The 21,760-nt window shown below is 42.1% G+C and overlaps 1 protein-coding gene across 3 annotated transcripts in view; it reads left to right on the top strand.

Moving 5' to 3' along the window:
- The window catches only part of LAMA4 (laminin subunit alpha 4), a 402,692-nt gene that overhangs the window by 335,282 nt on the left and 45,650 nt on the right, over positions 1-21,760 (top strand). For all 3 annotated transcript variants that reach the window (XM_056566346.1, XM_056566347.1, XM_056566348.1), the window contains exons 10-18: positions 2,933-3,043; positions 5,928-6,039; positions 7,658-7,825; positions 8,013-8,209; positions 9,987-10,103; positions 13,173-13,321; positions 17,011-17,152; positions 17,459-17,555; positions 20,167-20,271. In XM_056566346.1, coding sequence (XP_056422321.1) covers positions 2,933-3,043; positions 5,928-6,039; positions 7,658-7,825; positions 8,013-8,209; positions 9,987-10,103; positions 13,173-13,321; positions 17,011-17,152; positions 17,459-17,555; positions 20,167-20,271 — 1,198 coding nt within the window. The remainder of the gene's footprint in view (positions 1-2,932; positions 3,044-5,927; positions 6,040-7,657; positions 7,826-8,012; positions 8,210-9,986; positions 10,104-13,172; positions 13,322-17,010; positions 17,153-17,458; positions 17,556-20,166; positions 20,272-21,760) is intronic.

Genomic DNA, 21,760 nt, shown 5'->3' with positions numbered 1-21,760 from the left:
TGTCATGCGCGGCTGATCCCGGCTGCTGATCGCAGCCAGGGACCCGCCGGCAATGGCCGACGCCCCCGATCTCGCGGGCGTCCGCCATTAACCCCTCAGGTGCCGGGATCAATACAGATCCCGGCATCTGCGGCAGTGCGCGATTTGAATGAATGATCGGATTGCCCGCAGCGCTGCTGCGGGGATCCGATCATTCATAACGCCGCACGGAGGTCCCCTCTCCTTCCTCCGTGCGGCTCCCGGCGTCTCCTGCTCTGGTCTGTGATCGAGCAGACCAGAGCAGAAGATGACCGATAATACTGATCTATTCTATGTCCTATACATAGAACAGATCAGTATTAGCAATCATGGTATTGCTATGAATAGTCCCCTATGGGGACTATTCAAGTGTAAAAAAAAATGTAAAAAAAATGTAAAAGTAAAAGTAAAAAAAAAGTGAAAAATCCCCTCCCCCAATAAAAAAGTAAAACGTCCGTTTTTTCCTATTTTACCCCCAAAAACCGTAAAAAAAAATTTTTAGAGACATATTTGGTATCGCCGCGTGCGTAAATGTCCGAACTATTAAAATAAAATGTTAATGATCCCGTACGGTTAACGGCGTGAACGAAAAAAAAAAAGTCCAAAATTCCTACTTTTTTTAATACATTTTATTAAAAAAAAAATTATAAAAAATGTATTAAAAGTTTTTATATGCAAATGTGGTATCAAAAAAAAGTACAGATCATGGCGCAAAAAATGAGCCCCCATACCGCCACTTATATGGAAAAATAAAAAAGTTAGGGGTCATCAAAATAAAGGGATTATAAACGTACTAATTTGGTTAAAAAGTTTGTGATTTTTTTCAAGCGCAACAATAATATAAAAGTATGTAATAATGGGTATCATTTTAATCGTATTGACCCTCAGAATAAAGAACACATGTCATTTTTACCATAAATTGTACGGCGTGAAAACGAAACCTTCCAAAATTAGCAAAATTGCGTTTTTCGTTTTTATTTCCCCACAAAAAAAGTGTTTTTTGGTTGCGCCATACATTTTATGATATAATGAGTTATGTCATTACAAAGGACAACTGGTCTCGCAAAAAACAAGCCCTCATACTAGTCTGTGGATGAAAATATAAGAGAGTTATGATTTTTAGAAGGCGAGGAGGAAAAAATGAAAACGTAAAAATTTAATTGTCTGAGTCCTTAAGGCCAAAATGGGCTGAGTCCTTAAGGGGTTAAATATCCATGGAATGGGAGGTTAGATGCAGTCAGTACTTTCACTCAAGTTATAAGGTCAAACAGAGGCCGCATCCAATATATTGGCCTTCTTTTTTTACTATTGCAAACCTGACATGTTTTGTCGGGCTGTGCGCCAAATTCTTGCGCATTGCACCAGAAATTCTGTCTGCGCCAGAATTTGCGCCAGAATTGAAAAAAAAAAACTCTCTGTTTTACTAAGAAACCCTGAAAAATGGGTGGGGCCATCTGGAAATGGGCGTGTGGTCACCGAAAAGGGGCGTGTTCCCCACATTTTCCAAAAACCCAACATATTTACTAAGGTTTCCACAGAAAATGTGGTGGATTTGAGCTGAGGAAAACCCGACAGATCAGAGCATGTGTAAAAAAAATAGGAAAATGTAGGGAAAAGTGAAAAATGTAGGGAAAGCTTAGTAAATACCATGGAAAATAAATTGTATGGAATTAAAACCCACAAAGAAAACTACACAACACTCTTAGTAAATCAGGGACAATGTGTGCCAAAATATGTTTAGAAGAATTTGTGTAATATGCATCCCATATTTTTCAATGGAAAACACACGTTAGTTCACATTTTGCTCTACGCAGTTTTTTGCCATGTAGTGCACTTTATGTTTCAGATGGAAAAAGACACGGTGGGAACATAGCCATTCAGTTTTGATCAGTATTGTCAGATTTTAATGCAGTATTTGACCCCAATACAATGATAAAGGGTCAGAAAGTACAGTGCAAAAGATGGATACTTCTACTTCTTGTTGTTTGAACCACTAATGATTTTACCTCATTTTAGAAAAACTGCTCAAGGATTTCTGACTAAATAGCCTGGGTTCCCTGATTGGTACCTTCATCCATTTACAATAGTGGACAGGGGCTAAAACAGCACATCCCATTCTATAGGGCCCCATATGACAGTGCACTTATGGACTCCTTTGAAATGCTTTTCTTTTTTTTTTTTTTTTCCTTTTGTTTGCTTTTCCCTATAGTTTTTTTTTTGCTTACTTAGTTTAGTCAGCCTGCACAGCTTGTTGTGTGAGCCCTATTTTTCTTTATACTTATTCACAGCCTATATGATTTTCTCCTTCATACTACCTTGTGTTTGCTCTTCTCTTTCTCTTCAACATATGTGAACTATCCTCCAAGGTTCTATCCTATCACCCGAGATGGTTTTTCATTTTTTTGGACTAACCACAGGTCCTCTTTAAAGGGGTACTCCGGCCCTAATACATCTTATCCCCTATCCAAAGCATAGGGGAGAAGATGTTGCCGCAGTGTTGGAGGCTCTGAGTGTGCAGAGTGATGACCACGGGGCTGTAATATCGTGAAGTCACAACTCCGCCCCTGTGTGACATCATGCCCCGCCCCACCCCCCCAAGTCTATGGGTGAGGGCGTGATGGAGAGCTCACAAAGCTGGGTTCTGAATGACTGATTGCGGGGGTCCCCATCGGCAGTACCCCCCACAATCAGACATTTTATCCCCTATCCTTTGGATAGTGGAAAAGATGTATTTGGGCCGGAGTACCCCTTTAAGTTCTTGCTGCCAGGATTCCTCCACATTACAACTGATCACTGGGACTTAGCTGCTGGACACCATGCGATCAGCTTATTGTTATTGGGACCCTTCTAACAAAAAGATACCTTTGTGATTTTATATTATCATTTATGGTTATTCTGTTTTATTATTTTTTAGGATAAATTAATAGAGAAGCAAAATCAATCATTATATGAAGATATTCAGACTGGGTATTTTGAAACTGAAGGAGATCTTCTTCAGTTAGAAGTCAACAAACTTGCAGAAAAGGTAAGTACACACCTTTGGAGAGATCACATGTGATTATTGTATTTTTGTTGTAGAACAACTTTAAAGGCATTCCCAGGCACTTTTTTATTGATGACCTTCACAAACAATAGGCCATCAATGTCTGATCTGCTGTTTGGTGGCATGGTGGTTTATTGTGTTATTGTGTATATTTCAGAGATGTAGTCGTGTCTGCAGCTGATCAGTATACTTGAGAATAGTCCGTAAATAGTCCATGAAAAATGCCCAGAAAACCTCTTTAAGGCTAAGTTTCCACTTGTTTTTTTTCTGGCAGTTTTTGGAATACTGCCCCTGCAGTTTTTGAGCCAAAGTCAGAAGTGGATCAATAAGGAAGGAGAAGTGTAAGTCCTTCCTTTGTATGTCCTATTCCTTTTGAATATACTTATGGTTTTGGCTCAAAAACTGCAGTGGCAGATATCCAAAAACTGCCAGAAAAAAAACCAAGTGGAAACTTAGCCTAAGAATTGTGAGAATTTTTGTTACAATATTGAGGGGCATTTACTAATCTTTTACTATGTAGTCTGGTTTTTACCCTGTTTTTTTCTACTTCATTTTTGACTATGTGCAACAAATTTACTAAATTGTTGCACGGCATTAATAAATTTGGCACACATAGGCAAAAGTGGGAAATTTACTGTACACTTTATTTTTTTTTATTACTTCTACAGATCCGTGTATCCTGTGGCTTGTGGGGGAGTGTTTTTTTGTAATAATTTTTTTTTTTTAAACCTGTTGTGTTTTTTTTTTTTTTTACTTTACTAGACAGGCTTAGTAGTGGAAGCTGTCTTACAGACGGAGTCCATTACTAAGCCGGGCTTAGCGTTAGCCACAAAAACAGCTAGCGCTAACCCCCAATTATTACCCCGGTACCCAACACCACAGGGGTGCCCGGAAGAGCCGGTACCAACAGGCCCCAGCCTAAATAACGCCAGCCTGTTACCGCCTAGGCCCAGGAGCGCCATTTTTGACGCTCCAGGCCTGTTGGTACCGGCTCTTCCCGGCACCCCTGTGGCGTTGGGTACCGGGGTAATAATAGGGGGTTAGCACTAGCTGTTTTTGTGACTAACTCTAAGCCCAGCTTAGTAATGGACTCCATCTATAAGACAGCTTCCACTACTAAGCCTGTCTAGTAAAGTAAGGAAAAAACACAACAGGTTTAAAAAAAAAATTATTACAAAAAACACTCCCCCACAAGCCCTCGTTAACCATTTTATTAAAATCAAACAAAGAAAAATGCTGGTCATCGAAGTAGTCCACCGAATCCGAAGGAGTCCACAGGATACACAGATCTGAAATGAGAAGAAAAAAAAAATGGGTTAGTACATTTATTATCACCTGCTCGCACATCTCCTGCCCCGCATGACTACAACTGCCAGCATGCCCTTACAGTAAGGACATGCTGGGAGTTGTAGTTGTGTGGTGCAGGAGATGTGTGGGCAAGTGACAAGCTTGTCCCCTGCCCCCAGCTGCAGGACTACAACTCCCAGCATGCCCTTACAGTAAGGTGGGGTGGAGGCCGGGCACAGTGTTTCCCAACCTGGGAGTTGTAGTCTTGCAACATCTGGAGGCACCCTGGTTGGGAAACACTGTTTTAGGCCAGTGTTTCCCAATCAGGTTGCCTCCAGATGTTGCAAAACTACAACTCCGTCAGCGATCGTCGCTGGAGCCTCGGAAGGGTAAGTGAACGTCTTCGCCGGTCCCCTGCAGCTGTTTAGTTTTGCAACAGCTGGAGGACTACAGTTTATAGACCACAAACCAGTGGTCTGCAAACTGTGGCCCTCCAGCTGTTGCAAAACTACAGCACCCAGCATGCCCTGACAGCCAAAGCCTCTGGCTGTCAGGGCAGGAGCCCGGGCTGACATTACAGTGCAGCCGCCCGGGCTCCTTATACTGCCTCCCCGCTACCCTCACACTGATATACATCCCCCCCTTGTCTCCCGCCCGCGCCGCTCAGCTCCCGCTGCTGCAAGACTACAACTCCCAGCGTGTCCTCACTGTAAGGGCATGCTGGGACTTGTAGTCTTGCAACAGTTAGCAAACAGATGGGAGTTGTGTGGCGCTGGCAGGTGAGAGGGGGGGATGTAAGTCACTGCAGTGTCCCGGTAGCGCAGTGAGGGTAGCGGGGAGAAAGTATGTCGGAGCCCGGGCGGCAGTAGCTTTTTCTGCTCCATGTTGGAGCTGGAGTAAATTTAGTCAATTTTTACGGCCGTTGCAACAGTTTATTGCGCAACTGCCACTGTCTCAGTTAATAAATTCCTGACCACTGCAAGTAAAAAATGAAAACTTGCGTTAAAAAAAATTTGACTTTCTAGCTCTTGCTAGAGAAAGTCGCACAAAAAATAGGGTAGGTGCAATTGCGACAATTTTGCGCCAAAAATAGTCAGAAAAAAATGACTAAATCCCTTAGTAAATGCCCCTGATTGTGTCTTGGGGCACCAGATTGTTGGGGCACCCAACATATTTACTAAGATTTCCACAGAAAATGTGCTGGATTTGAGCTGAGGAAAACCCTATAGATCAGAGCATGTGTAAAAAAAAAAAAAGAAAAGAAAAAAAAAAGCAAAATGTAGGGAAAAGTGCAAAATGTAGGGAAAAGTGCAAAATGTAGGGAAAGCTTAGTAAATACCGTGGAAAAAAATTGTAGGGAATTAAAACCCACAAAGAAACCTACACTCCACTTTTAATAAATCAGGGCCAATGTGTGCCCAGGGCTGGTATTTATGCATTATAGCCATGTACTGTATGTGCACTCTGCACCCAGCTGCGCAAGGAATGTGCTGTACAAAAAAACAGACTGAGAAGCAGTTTACATCTATCTAAAACGAATACAACTCTGTGAACTTTTATTGACATTGGCAACTTGCAGGGAAATCTAGCAGAGATAAAAGGCCAGCAGATACACAAGAAAACCATGGCAGTGCTTGACCGTGCGAAGATGACTGCAGAACAAATCAGTGATATAGAGAATGGCATCCAAGGTAAACAGCACTTTTTTTTGTTCTTTTTTTATTATTAAAATAAATGTTAAATGATCTTATTAAGAAAAGGTTATTTGTAACATAACAAATTCCAGAGTTTTCATGATCTGCGGGGGGTAGGAAACCTTGGAGATGCTGACATCTCCTTGAAAGAAGGCACACACATAATGAAGACACACAAAAGAAAAACTTTAGATGGAAATGCATTTCTGAGCATATTGGCAGTAAGAATACATGTACATAAGCATTTTTTCGGTGGATATGCTCGGAAATTAATTGCCATATATGGGGACAGCATTGCAGTCTGTGCAGTCCTAGCACCGCCCTGGAAAATCTGCCCACAGATTCTGTGGTGTGAACATGGCCTAAGTGACAGTGTCTGTTTTCCATACAAGGGTGCAGTTTATATTGCATGTGTTTAGGTCAAGAAAGGCTGAGACTGAAGTGTAGTGGACTCATATGTACTAATATAAACTGTAGTGGATTGATATGTGCTACTAACATATATATAAAGGGGTTGTTTATCCTCGCTGAAGATGAACTGCTCCCTCCCACCCCCATCTGTTTGCTCCCTTCATCGAGCTTCGAAGATGGTGTTCTGGATTGGAATGTGGTAGAGATAAGAAATACATAGAAGGAGTTTTAACCAATTAGCTGTTTTTCACACCGAATTCAAGTAAACTCCTGCACACAGCATTATATAACCGTATAAAAAAAACTGTAGTCTCTTCCTGGTTTAATAAATGAAAGTATCATCTCAGTGAACAGGTGTTTGGGTGGTCTTTCTAGCGTGTGCACCGCTTCTGATAGAACTAATCAAAAAGGGGACAGATCTTCACTGGGTACAACCAGGATCTATTTCAGTTCATTTCATAGATGACACAGATTGTCACTTGTACAATAGGCCATCACCATTGCAGACAGCAGTTGTTGATCTGGTTAAGGCTGATGGCTCATTTGTATGTTTAGACTCCTATAAGAATGGAGTAAGGGCCCTATTACTGCACTGTAACAGAGAACTAATCCCATAGAAGAGTTTCTCAAGCGTGGTCCTCGAGTACCCCCAACAAGTCATGTTTTCAGGATTACCTTAGTTTTTCACAGGTGATAAAACTGTGGTGATGCCTGATTAACTGACCATAATAATATCACCTGTTAGAGACTAAGGAAATCCAGAAAACATGAGCAGTTGGGGGTACTAGAGGACCACGCTTGAGAAACACTGCCATAGAGTAGCACCATTCTCTGGTACCTGAGGAAACCCAAGGGCCCCAATGATACATTAGATGGCACCAATATTGTTAATGGCACATGGTGGGTGCCTTGTTACAGAATTTGCACTGGGGCCTAGGAGCTTCAACAAACACCTTCGGCTGCTAAGTTATTGCCTGCACTATAACTTAACATGAAACTAAGACAAATAAAATATAGGCAGGAATGGCAACTGTCTGAAAAAAGGGGTGCCATCAGAGGGTTCTGGGCTTCATACAGCAACATGTTAGGGCTCCATCACCCAACTTTAGGATCTAACTACGCAGTGTTTGCATGTAGTCTGTTACCATGGACACAATCACATTAGTAATTTTTTACATTCTTAATGAACTATATTTTTCCACAGAAACACTTGCAAAGCTAAAGCATTATGAATCCTTACAAGGAGAGGTCAGCCAAACTGATCGCGTTAAGACCACAAAGGAAGCAGAACAAATGCTCAAGGACCTTGCATTGCTAAACTTTACTCTGCATAGGAAACTAGCTTTGGACGAGATACAAATTGCATATTATTGTAAGTTATTTTAAATGCTATAGTGTCCTCTGGTATATAGTACTTAAAAAGCCATATACTTACTTAACCATCATGTCATGGCTCAAATAATGATACTATTTTACAATATGTGCTATTGTTCCTTGTTATCTATAGAATTACATCTATGAGTTACTTAAATTATAAGTGACAACCTCTTATATTACAGTGTTAACAGAGGTTCAGGAGGACTGGCTGCAGACACACAACAACACTCTATCTCTGTTTCCTATTGTTCTGGAGCCTATCGCTGAATACAATAAAAAGCTCACTGACCTTCAAGAGGCTTTAAAGGAAGCTCGGCAGCACATACAGGACACAACTGATAAAAACGAGAAAAACAATGGCAGACTGCATATACATGATGTAAGATTGCTTCTATTTCCTTTACAGTATAAACATTGATTACATGGTGGAAAAAATTAGGTGATGTTGAAAATTTAGATAGTAACTATTCGTTCAATTTGTGTAGTAGATTACATACCATAAATACATGTGTAAGAGGCAAATTTGGTAATAAAAGACCTTACAATCTAACACAGTGGCCCTCATTTACTAACAGGGTCAGGTTTTCAATTTGTGAGGTTCCTTTTATGTGTATAATTTATTCTTACGTTATTTATTAATTAGGCGATTTTGTTGGGAAATTCTGACGCAGATTTGGCGCACATGACAATTGTGGCACATGGTGATAAAAATACAGCAAAAATAGCTTTTCCCCTCATCCAGCATTTGGCAACCCAAAATAATTTATGACTCTATGGAAATTTCTTGGTGTGACATTATTGTGACCTTGATGTGACATTGTGAGCCAGAAATCCTTGAACCTCCCAACTAAACCACCAGAAACCCCCCCAAAGGGGCATCGTTTCAAATTATTTTAACTTAAATTATTAATTAAAACTCCGGCCCGGCACCCTGGCGTTCCGAACATTTATGTTCAGAACGCTGGCTTTGGGCAGTCGTGGTCGTGACGTCAAGCCCCCTCCATTCATGTTTAAATGGGTACTCCAATGGAAGTTTTTTTTTTTATCAACTGGTGCCAGAAAGTTAAACAGATTTGTAAATTACTTCTATGAACAAATCTTTATCCTTCCAGTACTTATTAGTGGCTGTATATTACAGAGAAAGTTCTTTTGTTTTTGGATTTCTTTTTTTTTCTTTCCACAGTGCTCTTTGCTGACACCTCCATATCAGGAACTGTGGAGAGCAGGAGCAAATCTTCATAGCAAACCTATGATACGGACAGAGGTGTCAGTAGAGAGCACTGTGGACAAAAAAAAAAGAAATCCAAAAAGAAAACAACTTTCTCTGTAATATACAGCTGGACTGTACTGGAAGGATAAAGATTTTTTAATAGAAGTAATTTACAAATCTGTTTAACTTTCTGGCACCAGTTGATAAAAAAAATAATAAATTTCCACTCGAGTACCCCTTTAAACAAGAATGGAGGGGGCTTGATGTCACGACCACGGCCGCCCAAAGCCAGCGTTCTGAACATAAATGTTCAGAACGCCAGGGTGCTGGGCCGGAGATCAGGGGGGATAATATGTCTAGGGGTGGCGTACACCTTTAAGTTTTAATTAATCATTTAAGTTTTAATAATTTGAAACGATGCCCCTTTGGTGGGGTTTCTGGTGGTTTAGTTGGGAGGTTCAAGGCTTTCTGGATCACAATGTCACATCAAGGTCACAATAATGTCACACTAAGCGTGAACCAGTAAATAAAGGCTAGCATTTGGCAACCAGCGTGCCTCCAGCTATTGCACAACTACAACTCCCAGCATGGCCAGACAGCCTTTGGATGTCTGGGCATGCTGGGAGTTGTAGTTTTGCAACAGGTGGGGGCACACTGGTTGCGATACATTGATCTAAAATGTGGAGGATTCAATACGTATGTGGAGGATACAGTGGAAGGTTCAGGAAGGCTACATTTTCTTTGCTAAGTCTTATCCATATTAAATGTATCATTATTTCAGGAACTACATTTACATGATTATGACTGCCTCACTAGTACTTTGTATCTGTCATCTTGACACGGAGAATTGTTTCTTTTCCATTCTTACTATTTTTTACTTATTTTGAAAAGAAATCCGCAGTCTGAATATTTTTCATAGTTTTATTGAAACTTTCCATTCTATTAGTCCCAGATAACTGACATGAATGAAGCCACAATATCTGCCAGTAACACAATAACTGAAGCCAGGAAGACACTGAATGACTCTCAAGAGATCATTGCGGATATAACTGATTTACTTAAGGTACCGTCATTTCACCAGCTCAAATGAAAATGCTATGTATAAGCAGGGAGGCAACTTTGCATTGCTAATGCCAGTTATTAGGCTATAGATGGAAAGCTCTACCTGCTCGGAGGAATGCAAATGAGGATACTGCTGGTTTAATGTCATGATATAATGTGTAAAAATGCAGTTCTGTAATGAGATACAACTCTTACATTGCTATTAATACCTGCAATGTGCTCTTCTATTTTAGTTTTTTTCCCATTGCATTTTTAATAAAAAATACACCACATTGAGGTAGGTAATCATTCTATTCTTGCTATAATGGAAATCAGCGCTACAGAGACTATGGGGGACATTTATCATTGTCTTTAGATCCTTTTTTGCCTATATTTGGTGCATGGAACGCCACACGTGTGCCAAAGCACTTTCTTTTCAACTTTTGGCTGTAGGCAAAAAGCCACAAACGACCTTGCAAAAGCCAATTTCAGTTTTGACTTTGTAGGGGTAAGGCTGGGTTCACGTATGTCCGGCATCCGGCATAGGTGAACTCAGCCTAGAGCTTGACGCAACTGATGCCACAACTGATGACAACGTGCACCAGTTGTCATCGGTTGTATGGCATCCGGCGCCCATTGTTTCTGGATGTCGGACAGGGGAACGCGTTTGGGGCCGTCCTGCGAGTCCAACCATCTGGCGTGAAAATTGAGATGCTGGATGATTGTGATCTGTCTTAATCAATTGAATGGGATCAGTTCTAGCATTAGTTGCCCTCTGGTACACGCCGGAGGGAAACTATGCCGGACGCCGGACATATGTGAACCCAGCCTAACAAATGTCGTACAAAAAGTTGCAAACCCCTTCAAAACACTGCCAATCTACACCAGCCCAGACCTGGCTTTGGTTGGGTTCACATAATTTTGGGCAACCGGCATAGTGTCCCTCCGGTGAACGTGACTATCACCAGAGGAAAACTGATGCTAGAACTGATCCCATTCATTTGAGTTGAACAGTTTACAATCATCGAGTGTCTAAGTTTTGACGCCAGATGGTTGGACATGCCAGAGGACACCGGACAGGGGAATGCAGCTTCTTGCACGAGGCTACAGTCTGTAGAGGTCCCATAGACTTGCATAGGACTTCTGACAAATCCGTAGATTTAACACTGTAGTCTTGCACAAATATCAGGCTCATACAGCGGTGCAAAAAAAGTTAAGCAAATATCCTGCCCTCCGAGCCATCACTTGAGTTGCACTTTAAAGCTGGCGTCACACACAGCACTTCTGGTAAACTGCCACTGCGGATTTAAAAGGAATAAGATATGTAATGAAAGGACTTTTAATTCTCTGTCCTGCTGGATCCATTTACGAAAGACGACCTACTTTTCTTTAGCACCCTGATTCCACATGTGTTTTTACTTTCTTGCTATGCCCCCATGTTCCTGAGATAAGGGCTTAACTACTTGGTTTCCGATCTTCATGGGAAATTTATTGCATAATATGGTGTGAAGGCTCAGGGGTGGCACAGGAGCTTTATAATCACAACTCCTGAACATGATCCACTTCCCTTAGCTTCGTAATCACATCCCCTTAGGGTATGTTCACACGAGCAGATGCCCAACGCGTATTACGCTGCGGATCCGCCGCTGAAGGACCACTGTATGTTGCCTTGACAGGTGCCTGCTCGGAGCGGCAATATGCCGCTACAAGCAGACACACTGCTTGTAACTCGCACATCGCAGTGTGACTCACACAGCAACAGGCACATCGCAGTGTGTCTGCTCATAGCGGCAGATTGCCGCTCTGAGCAGGCACATGTTGAGGCAGCATACAGTGGTCCTTCGGTAATATGTGCTGGGGATCTGCTCGTGTGAACATACCCTTAGATAGTAATCAACCCCTGAGCCTAGCTTTCACATCCTATTTCCCAATAAAATTCTCGCCCATCTGACAATTTATGAAAAGTATAGATAATCAACAAAATAGTAAAACCTCTAAATCTCAGGAACTGTGTGCATAGCAAAAAAGTAAATAGACTGTTGGAATCATGGCACCCAAGGCTTCTTATTTTTTGGGGTACCCTTTATTCTATATTTTAGAGATAAGGTTGGGGGAGGAGCTCGGCTTGTTTGATCAAGATTGAAGAAATACCCGCACAGCCGCACTAGTGAATAGATGTCACGATGCCGGCTGGCAGGAGGTGGATCCTCTGTGCCAGAGAGGGATGGCGAGGACCGTGCTAGTGGACCGGTTCTAAGTCACTACTGGTTTTCACCAGAGCCCGCCGCAAAGCGGGATGGTCTTGCTGCGGCGGTAGTGACCAGGTCGTATCCACTAGCAACGGCTCACCTCTCTGGCTGCTGAAGATAGGCGCGGTACAAGGGAGTAGACAGAAGCAAGGTCGGACGTAGCAGAAGGTCGGGGCAGGCAGCAAGGATCGTAGTCAGGGGCAACGGCAGGAGGTCTGGAACACAGGCTAGGAACACACAAGGAAACGCTTTCACTGGCACAATGGCAACAAGATCCGGCAAGGAAGTGCAGGGGAAGTGAGGTGATATAGGGAAGTGCACAGGTGATCAGACTAATTGGAACCACTGCGGCAATCAGCGGCGCAGTGGCCCTTTAAATCGCAAAGACCCGGCGCGCGCGCGCCCTAAGGAGCGGGGCCGCGCGCGCCGGGACAGGACCGACGGGGAGCGAGTCAGGTACGGGAGCCGGGGTGCGCATCGCGAGCGGGCGCTACCCGCATCGCGAATCGCATCCCGGCTGGAGGCGGTATCGCAGCGCCCCGGGTCAGTGGATCTGACCGGAGCGCTGCAGTGAGGAGAGTGTAGCGAGCGCTCCGGGGAGGAGCGGGGACCCGGAGCGCTCGGCGTAACAATAGAGTTGCCAGAACTCTCTGCAGTACCATACTTTATATACAACTACACAATTTGTTAAGTAAAAAATAATTAGTAATGTCAGACTGTTATTTTTTGTCTACAGATTAGTTTGGCTGCAATTTTTTTTCCATTGCCAGTACAATATATAAGAAATGTATTAACGTTCATAGTCTTAAAATGTTTGTCACTTAATGTCACTTTTTGTATAGGATACATCTGGCCACCATGCTGAAATAGATGGTGCTCATAATGGTCTTCAAGAAAGAATAGCTAACTTGTCTGGCAATGCTGAAGAACTAGTACAAAGAAGTGTAAACCATACCCTACACCTTCAAAAACAGGCAGATGACCTGGCCAGGTAGGTGATCTTCCAAAGTATGCAAATACCTCACATTTAGCTATTTTCTGCCATGTATAAAAGTATGCTTTAAAGGATAAGTTTCATACTAAAAAACGTACAGATAGGGGATACGTTTCAGATCGGGGTCTGACCACTGGCGCCCCCCGCAATCTCATTTATGGAGCTCTAGCTCTCGGACGTCACACCCCCTCCATATATCTCTATGGGGGAGCCGAAGATTGCCAAACAGCTCCCCCATAGAGATATATGGAGGGGGCAGGGCGGGGAGCATGGCCACTTATCCCCTATTCTGCAGATAGGGATAATTTTTTTTGTATAAGATATCTTCTTTAAGGGGATAAGATGTATGATCGCAGGGGTCCCGCCGCTGGGACCCCTGCGATCTTGCTGTAGCCCCCAGCATTCTGTGCTGGGCGCTGCCTCCGAGACGTGATGTCATGGCCTCGCCCCCAACATTCATTTCTATGGGAGGGGGCGTGATGCCGTCACACCCCCTCCCATAGACATGAATGTAGGGGGGGAAAAAGTAGTAACATGGAAAAAGAAAAGAAATACCACTAAAAATTTATTAATCTGTTACCATACAATTGCATCTTAAACAACAAGTAACTTTCTAATGACAAATTAGAGTTTCAGGTATTGGGATGAAAGTGGTGCAAAGTGTAAAAAGAATGTTGGTTTACTAGCTCTGTGCTCCATTTATTATACTTGTTTAACCCTTTAAGGACCAGACCCATTTTGGACTTAAGGACCAGACCAATTTTATTTTTGCATATTCGTTTTTTCCTCCCCGCTTTCTAAAAATCATAACTCTTTTAGATTTCCATCCACAGACCCACATGAGTGCTTGTTTTTTGTGTCACCAATTTTACTTTGTAATTACATCACTTATTTTACCATAAAATGTACGGTGCAACCAAAAAGAAAACCACAATTTAGCAAATTTTGGAAGGTTTTGTTTTCACGCTGTACACTTTACAGTAAAAATGACATGTTTTCTTTATTCTGTGGGCCAATATGATTAAAATGATACCCATGATATATGCTTTTCTATAATTGTACCACTTTAAAAAAAAAATCTCAAACTATTTTTACAAAATTAGCATGTTTGAAATTGCCCTGTTTTGACCACCTATAACTTTAAAATTTTCCGTATGTGGGGCAGTATGAGGGCTCATTTTTTTGTGCCGTGATCTGTCATTTTTATCGGTACCACTTTTGCTTAGGTTTTACTTTTTATAAATGTTTTAATAATTCTTTTTGGAATAAATTGTGACAAAAAAGCAGCAATTTTTTACTTTTTAATTTTTTTACGTTTATCCCATTCACCGTACGGGATAATTAACAATGTATTTCGATAGTTCAGACTTTTACACATGCAACATTACCAAATAAGTTTATGTTTATTAATAATTTTTTTTAACCTTTTTTGGGGGGTAAAATGGGAAAAACTGATCATTTACATTTTTATTAGGGGAGGGGATTTCACATATTTCAACTTTTTTTTTTTCCTTTTTACCTTTTTTTTTTTTACACTTTAATAGTTCCCATAGGAAACTATTTATAGCAATAATTTGATTGCTAATACTGGTCAGTGCTATGCATAGGGCATAGCACTGATCAGTGTTATCGGTGATCTTCTGCTCTGGTTTGCTCGATCTCAGACCAGAGCAGAAGACCCCTGGAGACAGATGGAGGCAGGTGAGGGGACCTCCGTCCACCATTATGGATGATTAGATCCCTGCAGCAGCGCTGCGGGCGATCCGATCATCTATTTAAGGCACCGCACTGCCACAGATGCCATGATCTGTATTGATCACGGCATCTGAAGGGTTAATGGCATACATCCGTGCAATCACAGATCCGCCATTACTGGAGGGTTCCTGGCTCGCGGTCATGGCGGAGCGTAAATGTACGTCATGGTGCGTTAAGTACCACGGCACCACAACAGTGCACTCTGCTGACACCTCTGTCTGTCTCACGAACTGTGTAGCAGCAAATCCCCGAACTGTCAAGCAGCAAATCCCCAAGGCAAACCTCTCCTGCTCTGGACAGTTCCTGAGACAGACAGAGGTGTCAACAAAGTGCACTGTTGTCAGATGGAAAAGAACAACTCAACTTCAGCAGCTGATAAGTACTGGTAGGAATAAGATTTTTTTTAATAGAAGTAATTTACAAATCTTTTTAACTTCCTGGAGCCAGTTAATTAAAAAAAAAATGTTCTTCCATGGTAAACCTAGCATTGTAGGAAAACCTATTTAAGTATTACCTATGTTTGTGCTTCTAAGATGGAGCAATTATAATAATAGCACAATAAATTAGAATTTTATAGTAAGTAACCCCCTAATGCCCCAAGCAGTGTCAAAGTCAACATACAGTTCATTTTTATATTATATTACCTAAAATGTGGTTGTTCTCTTTGAACATCCCCTGGTCAGGAGCTCCCCTTATTAGTCATATTTAAAGAGTACCTATCAACAACTAAACTTTCCCTAATCCCTTCATTGGGGGACACAGAGACCATGAGTATATGCTCTTGCCACTAGGAGGCGCTGACACTAGGAGGCACTGGAAAAAGTCGTCTCCTCCTGGCAGGATATACCCACCCACTGGAAGTGAGGTAATAAGTTTTAGCTAGTATCAGTAGGAGGCAAGACACAGGTTAATTATTTTCTAGTAAGGGCTGTTTAGTTAGGTTTTTATTTCCCTTTTGTTTCCCTTTTTCAGGTGTGGGTTCAGGAGCATGGCACTACCTGTTCCCCCATATGAGGTAATTTGTAACAAAACTGATTACCTCACTTCCAGTGGGCGGGTATATCCTGCCAGGGAGGAGCCAACTTTTTTTTCCCAGTGACAAGAGCATATAGCCATGGTCTCTGTGTCCCCCCAGAAAAATCTCCTTTTTACTATGAGCTAAGCTGCTCATTCTGCCAGCCGTCTGAGAGGGAGGGGGAGTGTCCTGGCAGGTGTGACGTCAGCTGACGTCACTTCCCTCTTCCTCCTCTATGCTGCGATCCCTCTCGGGAGCGCACATAGAGTCTCAGCAGAGGGCAGGCACGGCAGCTCTGAAGATCGGAGGGTAGAGTTGCCATGCCTGCAGCAGTAAAATAACAAAGGTGGGTGGCTGGCCGAGTCAGATGGCAGTAGTAGGAGCTGATGTGCTGAATTACCAGCACAGCGCTCGCTCTCCCCTGTCTGATTGACAGACAGGGAGCTGCGCTGAGCTCGTACGTGTCCTGGCTGCAGTGTGATTTTGGACTCATGCCATGAGTATGAAATCAATAGAAATGCTTGCGGCCAGAACTGCTAGGTAAGACCCCTAGTGGTGAATTGTTTTTACTTAAAATACACATGAAAGGATGCAACATTTTTAATTAAAAGGCAATTAGAAAGTTATTCATTAGGGATTGATCTTTAATATATAAAAAGTTTTTTTTTGATGATAGGTATCCTGTAATATATGGTGATTCCTTATTGTAGCAAAACTCTTTGTAAAAAGATAATAAGTATATTTAAATATAATAAGCATAATTAAATATTATCTGATAAGATTATTAGCAACCATTTATATGAAATAGCAACATTCATATGAACTGCTCTAGACAGATACAGACAAATGAAAAGTGCATGATATACTGTATATCTTTCTATTGTCATTCGTTCACTGTACGTTTCCACAACTGCAGAGATTTAAAAGGTGTTGATACAAATGGACTGGTCCAGAAAGCTATCGATGCTTCCAATGTCTATGAGAAAATTTTAACTTTGGTTGAGGATGCCAACGAGACATCTGTTTTGGCATTGAGCACTGCTGAAAGAGTCATTGATGTAAGTAGCCGCGACATTCCTTATTACCTGTTGCTATGAACTGTTCTGATCCGTTACATGACTGTGAGATTTGGATCCTAAGTGTTTTAACTGGCACAAGTATTAATAATTTTCACAGTTCTTGCAGCTCTTATTCTTTGTTTAATCTGAAAAATGACTATATATTCAAAAATGCCATCTTTGTCGCAGTTTTTGATGTAGCAAATGTTCTCTGATATGTTGTTACAGGTAGCAGGATAGATCTTTATCTAATATATATTTACCTCCTTCTCCATATACTTTACAAAATATATTTTCTGTTTTCAGGCTGTAGACGTTACTAATAACCAGATTGTTTACCAAAAAGGGGAAAGTGCGCGACTCTTGACTGAAGCTAGAGACTTGCGGGACCCCTCAGATTTAGGTACAGTTTTATTCCTAGTTATCAGTGGGAATGTTGATAGTACCCTGTATCTACTGATTATACAAGCATATATTCTACATGGCAGAAAAACTAATAAAAATACCTCAACCAATAGAGGCCTTCTGAAGATTTATGTACTTAAATGAGTTGATTTGCAATTGTATAAAATATTTTTCCTTTTTATCTAAGCTTTGGGCTAGAAACAGACAGTTCTTCAGTAAAAGTCACATGTTGGGAGGCTCCAAAGACTTATAATAAGAAAAATGCAACATGAAAAATTGCCTATGCTAATACACACTATTTAAAAAAAAAATGTGTCTGTGGAAAGCCTATTACTATTTTCAAGTGAAAAGTTCTAACTTGCCTTGAGTTATTGAGTGACCCTTAGGCTGGGTTCACACAATGTGAAATTTTCAGGTATGTATTTTATTTTCTGCACCGATTTTCTGCCTAAATGCAGGTGCATTTGATTTTGCATCCACATTTTTACTGCTTATGACCGAATTTTTGTGGTAAATCGGCTTGCAAAATAAAATATACACCGATTTGTCTGCAGTGTAAGGGCGCGTTCCCACAGGCGTATATGCAGCGTATTTCACGCTGCGCAAAATTTACAGCAGCAGCGGGAAATACGCTGCATATTCCTAGCTCACTATACACACAGGGCTTTCGGGTGGCAGCCCTATGTGTGTAGTAAGTTTTGGAGGCGGGGCCGTGTGCCGGCGTGTCTGTGATGCGTGGCTCCGCCTCCAAAACTCACTACACACATAGGGCTGCCGCCGGAAAGCCCTGTGTGTATAGTGAGCAAGGAATACGCAGCGTATTTCCCGCTGCTGCGGTAAATTTTGCGCAGCATGAAATACGCTGCGTATACGCCCTGTGGGAACGCGCCCTTAACCCAGCCTTACAGCTATATACAGTATAGTGATCCCTCAACCTACAATGGCCTCAACATACAATAGTTTCAACATACAATGGTCTTTTCTGGACCATTGCAAGTGGAAACCAGACTCAACATACAATGCTACAGACAGTCCAGATCTGTGAAACATGTCAATGGCCAGAAGAACCGACCAATCAGAATAGGCAGTTTACTGGTAAAACCCCTGTTTTACTGAAGCCTATGCACTGACTGACATCTGGTAGCACCCCCTACAGTACAGGGAGGTATTACATTTACCTGTATTACTGAAGCGTATGCACTGACTGATGTCTGGTAGCGCCCCCTACAGTACAGGGAGGTATTACATGTTCTGTACACTTTACCTGTACCAGGGTTACCTGCTACTTTGGACACCAGTTAAGGGCGACTCCATGTTACTTTTTTTGGACACTGTGTACTGTACAGGACCCTGAAGAAACTTCTGTCCTCTACATAGACCAGTGTTTCCCAAGCAGGGTGCCCCCAGCTGTTGCAAAACTACAACTCCCAGCATGCCCGGACAGCCTTTGGCTGTCCGGGCATGCTGGGAGTTGTAGTTTTGCCACAGCTGGAAGCTCCCTGCTTGGGAAACACTGATATAGACAGTGATTTACTGCTCCCAGCAGCTCTTTCTTACTTTTATATGTAACGACTTGCTTTATCTATACTAGGCTGGGTTCACACTAGGTTTTGTCCCATACGGGACCGCATACGGTAGGGGGAGCTGAAAACTTGCGCTCCCATATGCCTTCGTATGCGGTCCCATATGTAATGCATTTCAATGAGCTGACCTGAGTGAAATGCTGACTCCGGTCGGCTCATTTTTGCCCCGTATGCAGTTTTCCCACCGCACCTAAAATCATGGTCGACTACGATTTTAGGTCCGGTGGAAAACCGCATACGGGGCAAAAATGAGCCGAGTCAGCGTTTCACTCCGGTCAGCTCATTGAAATGCATTACATACGGGACTGCATACGGGAGCACAAGTTTTCAGCTCCCCCTGCCGTATGCGGTCCCGTATGGGACAAAATGTAGTGTGAACCCAGCCTAAGTTATCTACTTATTTTTCTTTAATTCTCACTTTTTTTTTCCTATTTTTGGAAGACATTTTGGTGGCTTCAGAACCAATTACCAGGTTTCCATATAGTTATGGACTCAGCATACAATGGTTTCAGCATACAATGGTCATCCTGGAACCAATTAATATTGTAACTTGAGGGACCACTGTATATGCATAATTGTAAAATGAAAGCTTATGATTAGAGATGAGCGAACTTACAGTAAATTCGATTTGTTACAAACTTCTCGGCTCGGCAGTTGATGTCTTATCCTGCATAAATTAGTTCAGCTTTCAGGTGCTTCCGTGGGCTGGAAAAGGTGGATACAGTCCTAGGAGACTCTTTCCTAGGACTGTATCCACATTTTCCAGCCCACCGGAGCACCTGAAAGCTGAACTAATTTATGCCGGATAAGTCATCAACTGCCGAGCCGAGAAGTTCGTGACGAATCGAATTTACTGTAAGTTCGCTCATCTCTACTTATGATAGACAATGGCGTCATACTTCATCTAGCCCTTTTATAGAACTTGTTATCAGAAAATACTTATCACCCTAAGGAGAACATCTAGAGGCCCTGTTGTCTTGTCTAGTAATTATTTGTACTTTGTTTCCATATTTTCATAATGTTTAGGTTTGGCAGATACCAAACAAAGGATCAGTGCTGCAGCATTAAGAAAGGCAGCCTTGAATGAAAGACTGGCAAATGTTCTTACTCAGCTTCAAGCCCATAAGGATGGTAAGCAACTTAAACAAAAAAAACAGCAAACTCTACTATAATTAGGAATGAATCAGGAAGCTTGGTTATACATTATCTCATTCTTATGTCTGCCTTACAAGCCATTTATTGCTCCATTGCTTACACAAAAAAAAATTGTATATTGTGTTGATTCAAAGTATCCTGAGTTTGCAGCTGTTTCACAAATATATATAGTATATCTTCATGGTCCAAACTACGAGCGAATCGGTGTGTAGTCTCATCCTGTGTATCTCTTTTCCATCTGATTCCTGTGTCTCACTAACCTACAGACACTATATGAAGGAGAAAAAGACAGACAAAAGTGCGCAGCAATGTGCCGTTATTCTGGTAGAGCAATGTGGGGTAATCACAGTCTGCTCACCTGGAATTGTTGCACTGAGAGTGCAACACCTTAAGCAGCCTCTCGCCCGTTATCAGGGTGGTTAGCCGGGGTGCAGCCAGGAGCTCTCCCGTCCGGAGTAGGTCTCAGGTCGGTCAGGTAGAATGCACAAAAGATCCACGACTGTGGGTATGAAAAGGCTCCAATCGGCGCTTCTACCGGGAGTTCCAGGAATATCAGTATGGCAAGGAGCACTCGGATACTTGAGTGATACTCGAGTATCCGAGTGCTCCTTGCCATACTGATATTCCTGGAACTCCCGGGAGAAGCGCCGATTGGAGCCTTTTCATACCCACAGTCGTGGATCTTTTGTGCATTGTAACCTACAGACAACAGATACAAAATAGAAACATACAACTGCAGGAGCAAGTTATACTGTACACCAATTTGTTTGTAGTCTGTAACCATAAGGCCTCACCCAAAATTCCTGCTGGCTCAATAGCAGCAAGAATAGTCAGGTGCCACCCCAAACATCAGATACATGCAATTTCAGGTACCATGCGTAATAAGATACTGTCCCCCATTTTCCACTAGAATTAAAACTTTAAGGATCTATTCCCATGTACAGTATCCTGTGCATATTTGATGCTGCAGATTTACATTGAAATCTATTGTATAAAATCTGTAGCTTCAAATATGCTCAGGATACGGTACGTGTGAATACACCCAAAAGAGGTTTTCCGATGAAGAAACCTTTATTCAGCTGTGCAACAGATGAACGTGTATTAGTAAATAAAGTTATTTTACTACATTTCTGTGGTCTTTCATGCTTTCCTTCTGCTTTTGATGCAAACTCATTAGCCCAACTTCCTGTCTGACTGTACATTCTGTAACAGGCTTCCTGTTCCCATGTACACTCTAGCCAGGAATTCAGCCAACTCTATCTCCCTCCTACTACGAGGGAGAGGTTCTTTCCAAGAATGTAGTATAGGTGGATGATAGCGTTGGCTGAATTCCAAGCTAGCGTGTGCACAGGAATAGGAAGTCTGTTGCATGATGTATGGAGAATTTTAAGCCATTAAGCCCTCAACTATGAATTCTGGGAAGAATATGCAAAGCAGCTCTTTATATGCCACTGGTTTCAGGGAC

Source organism: Hyla sarda, chromosome 3, assembly GCF_029499605.1.
Source record: "Hyla sarda isolate aHylSar1 chromosome 3, aHylSar1.hap1, whole genome shotgun sequence".
Classification (NCBI taxonomy): Eukaryota; Metazoa; Chordata; class Amphibia; order Anura; family Hylidae; genus Hyla; species Hyla sarda.
This window is presented reverse-complemented; position numbering and strand designations above follow the sequence as displayed.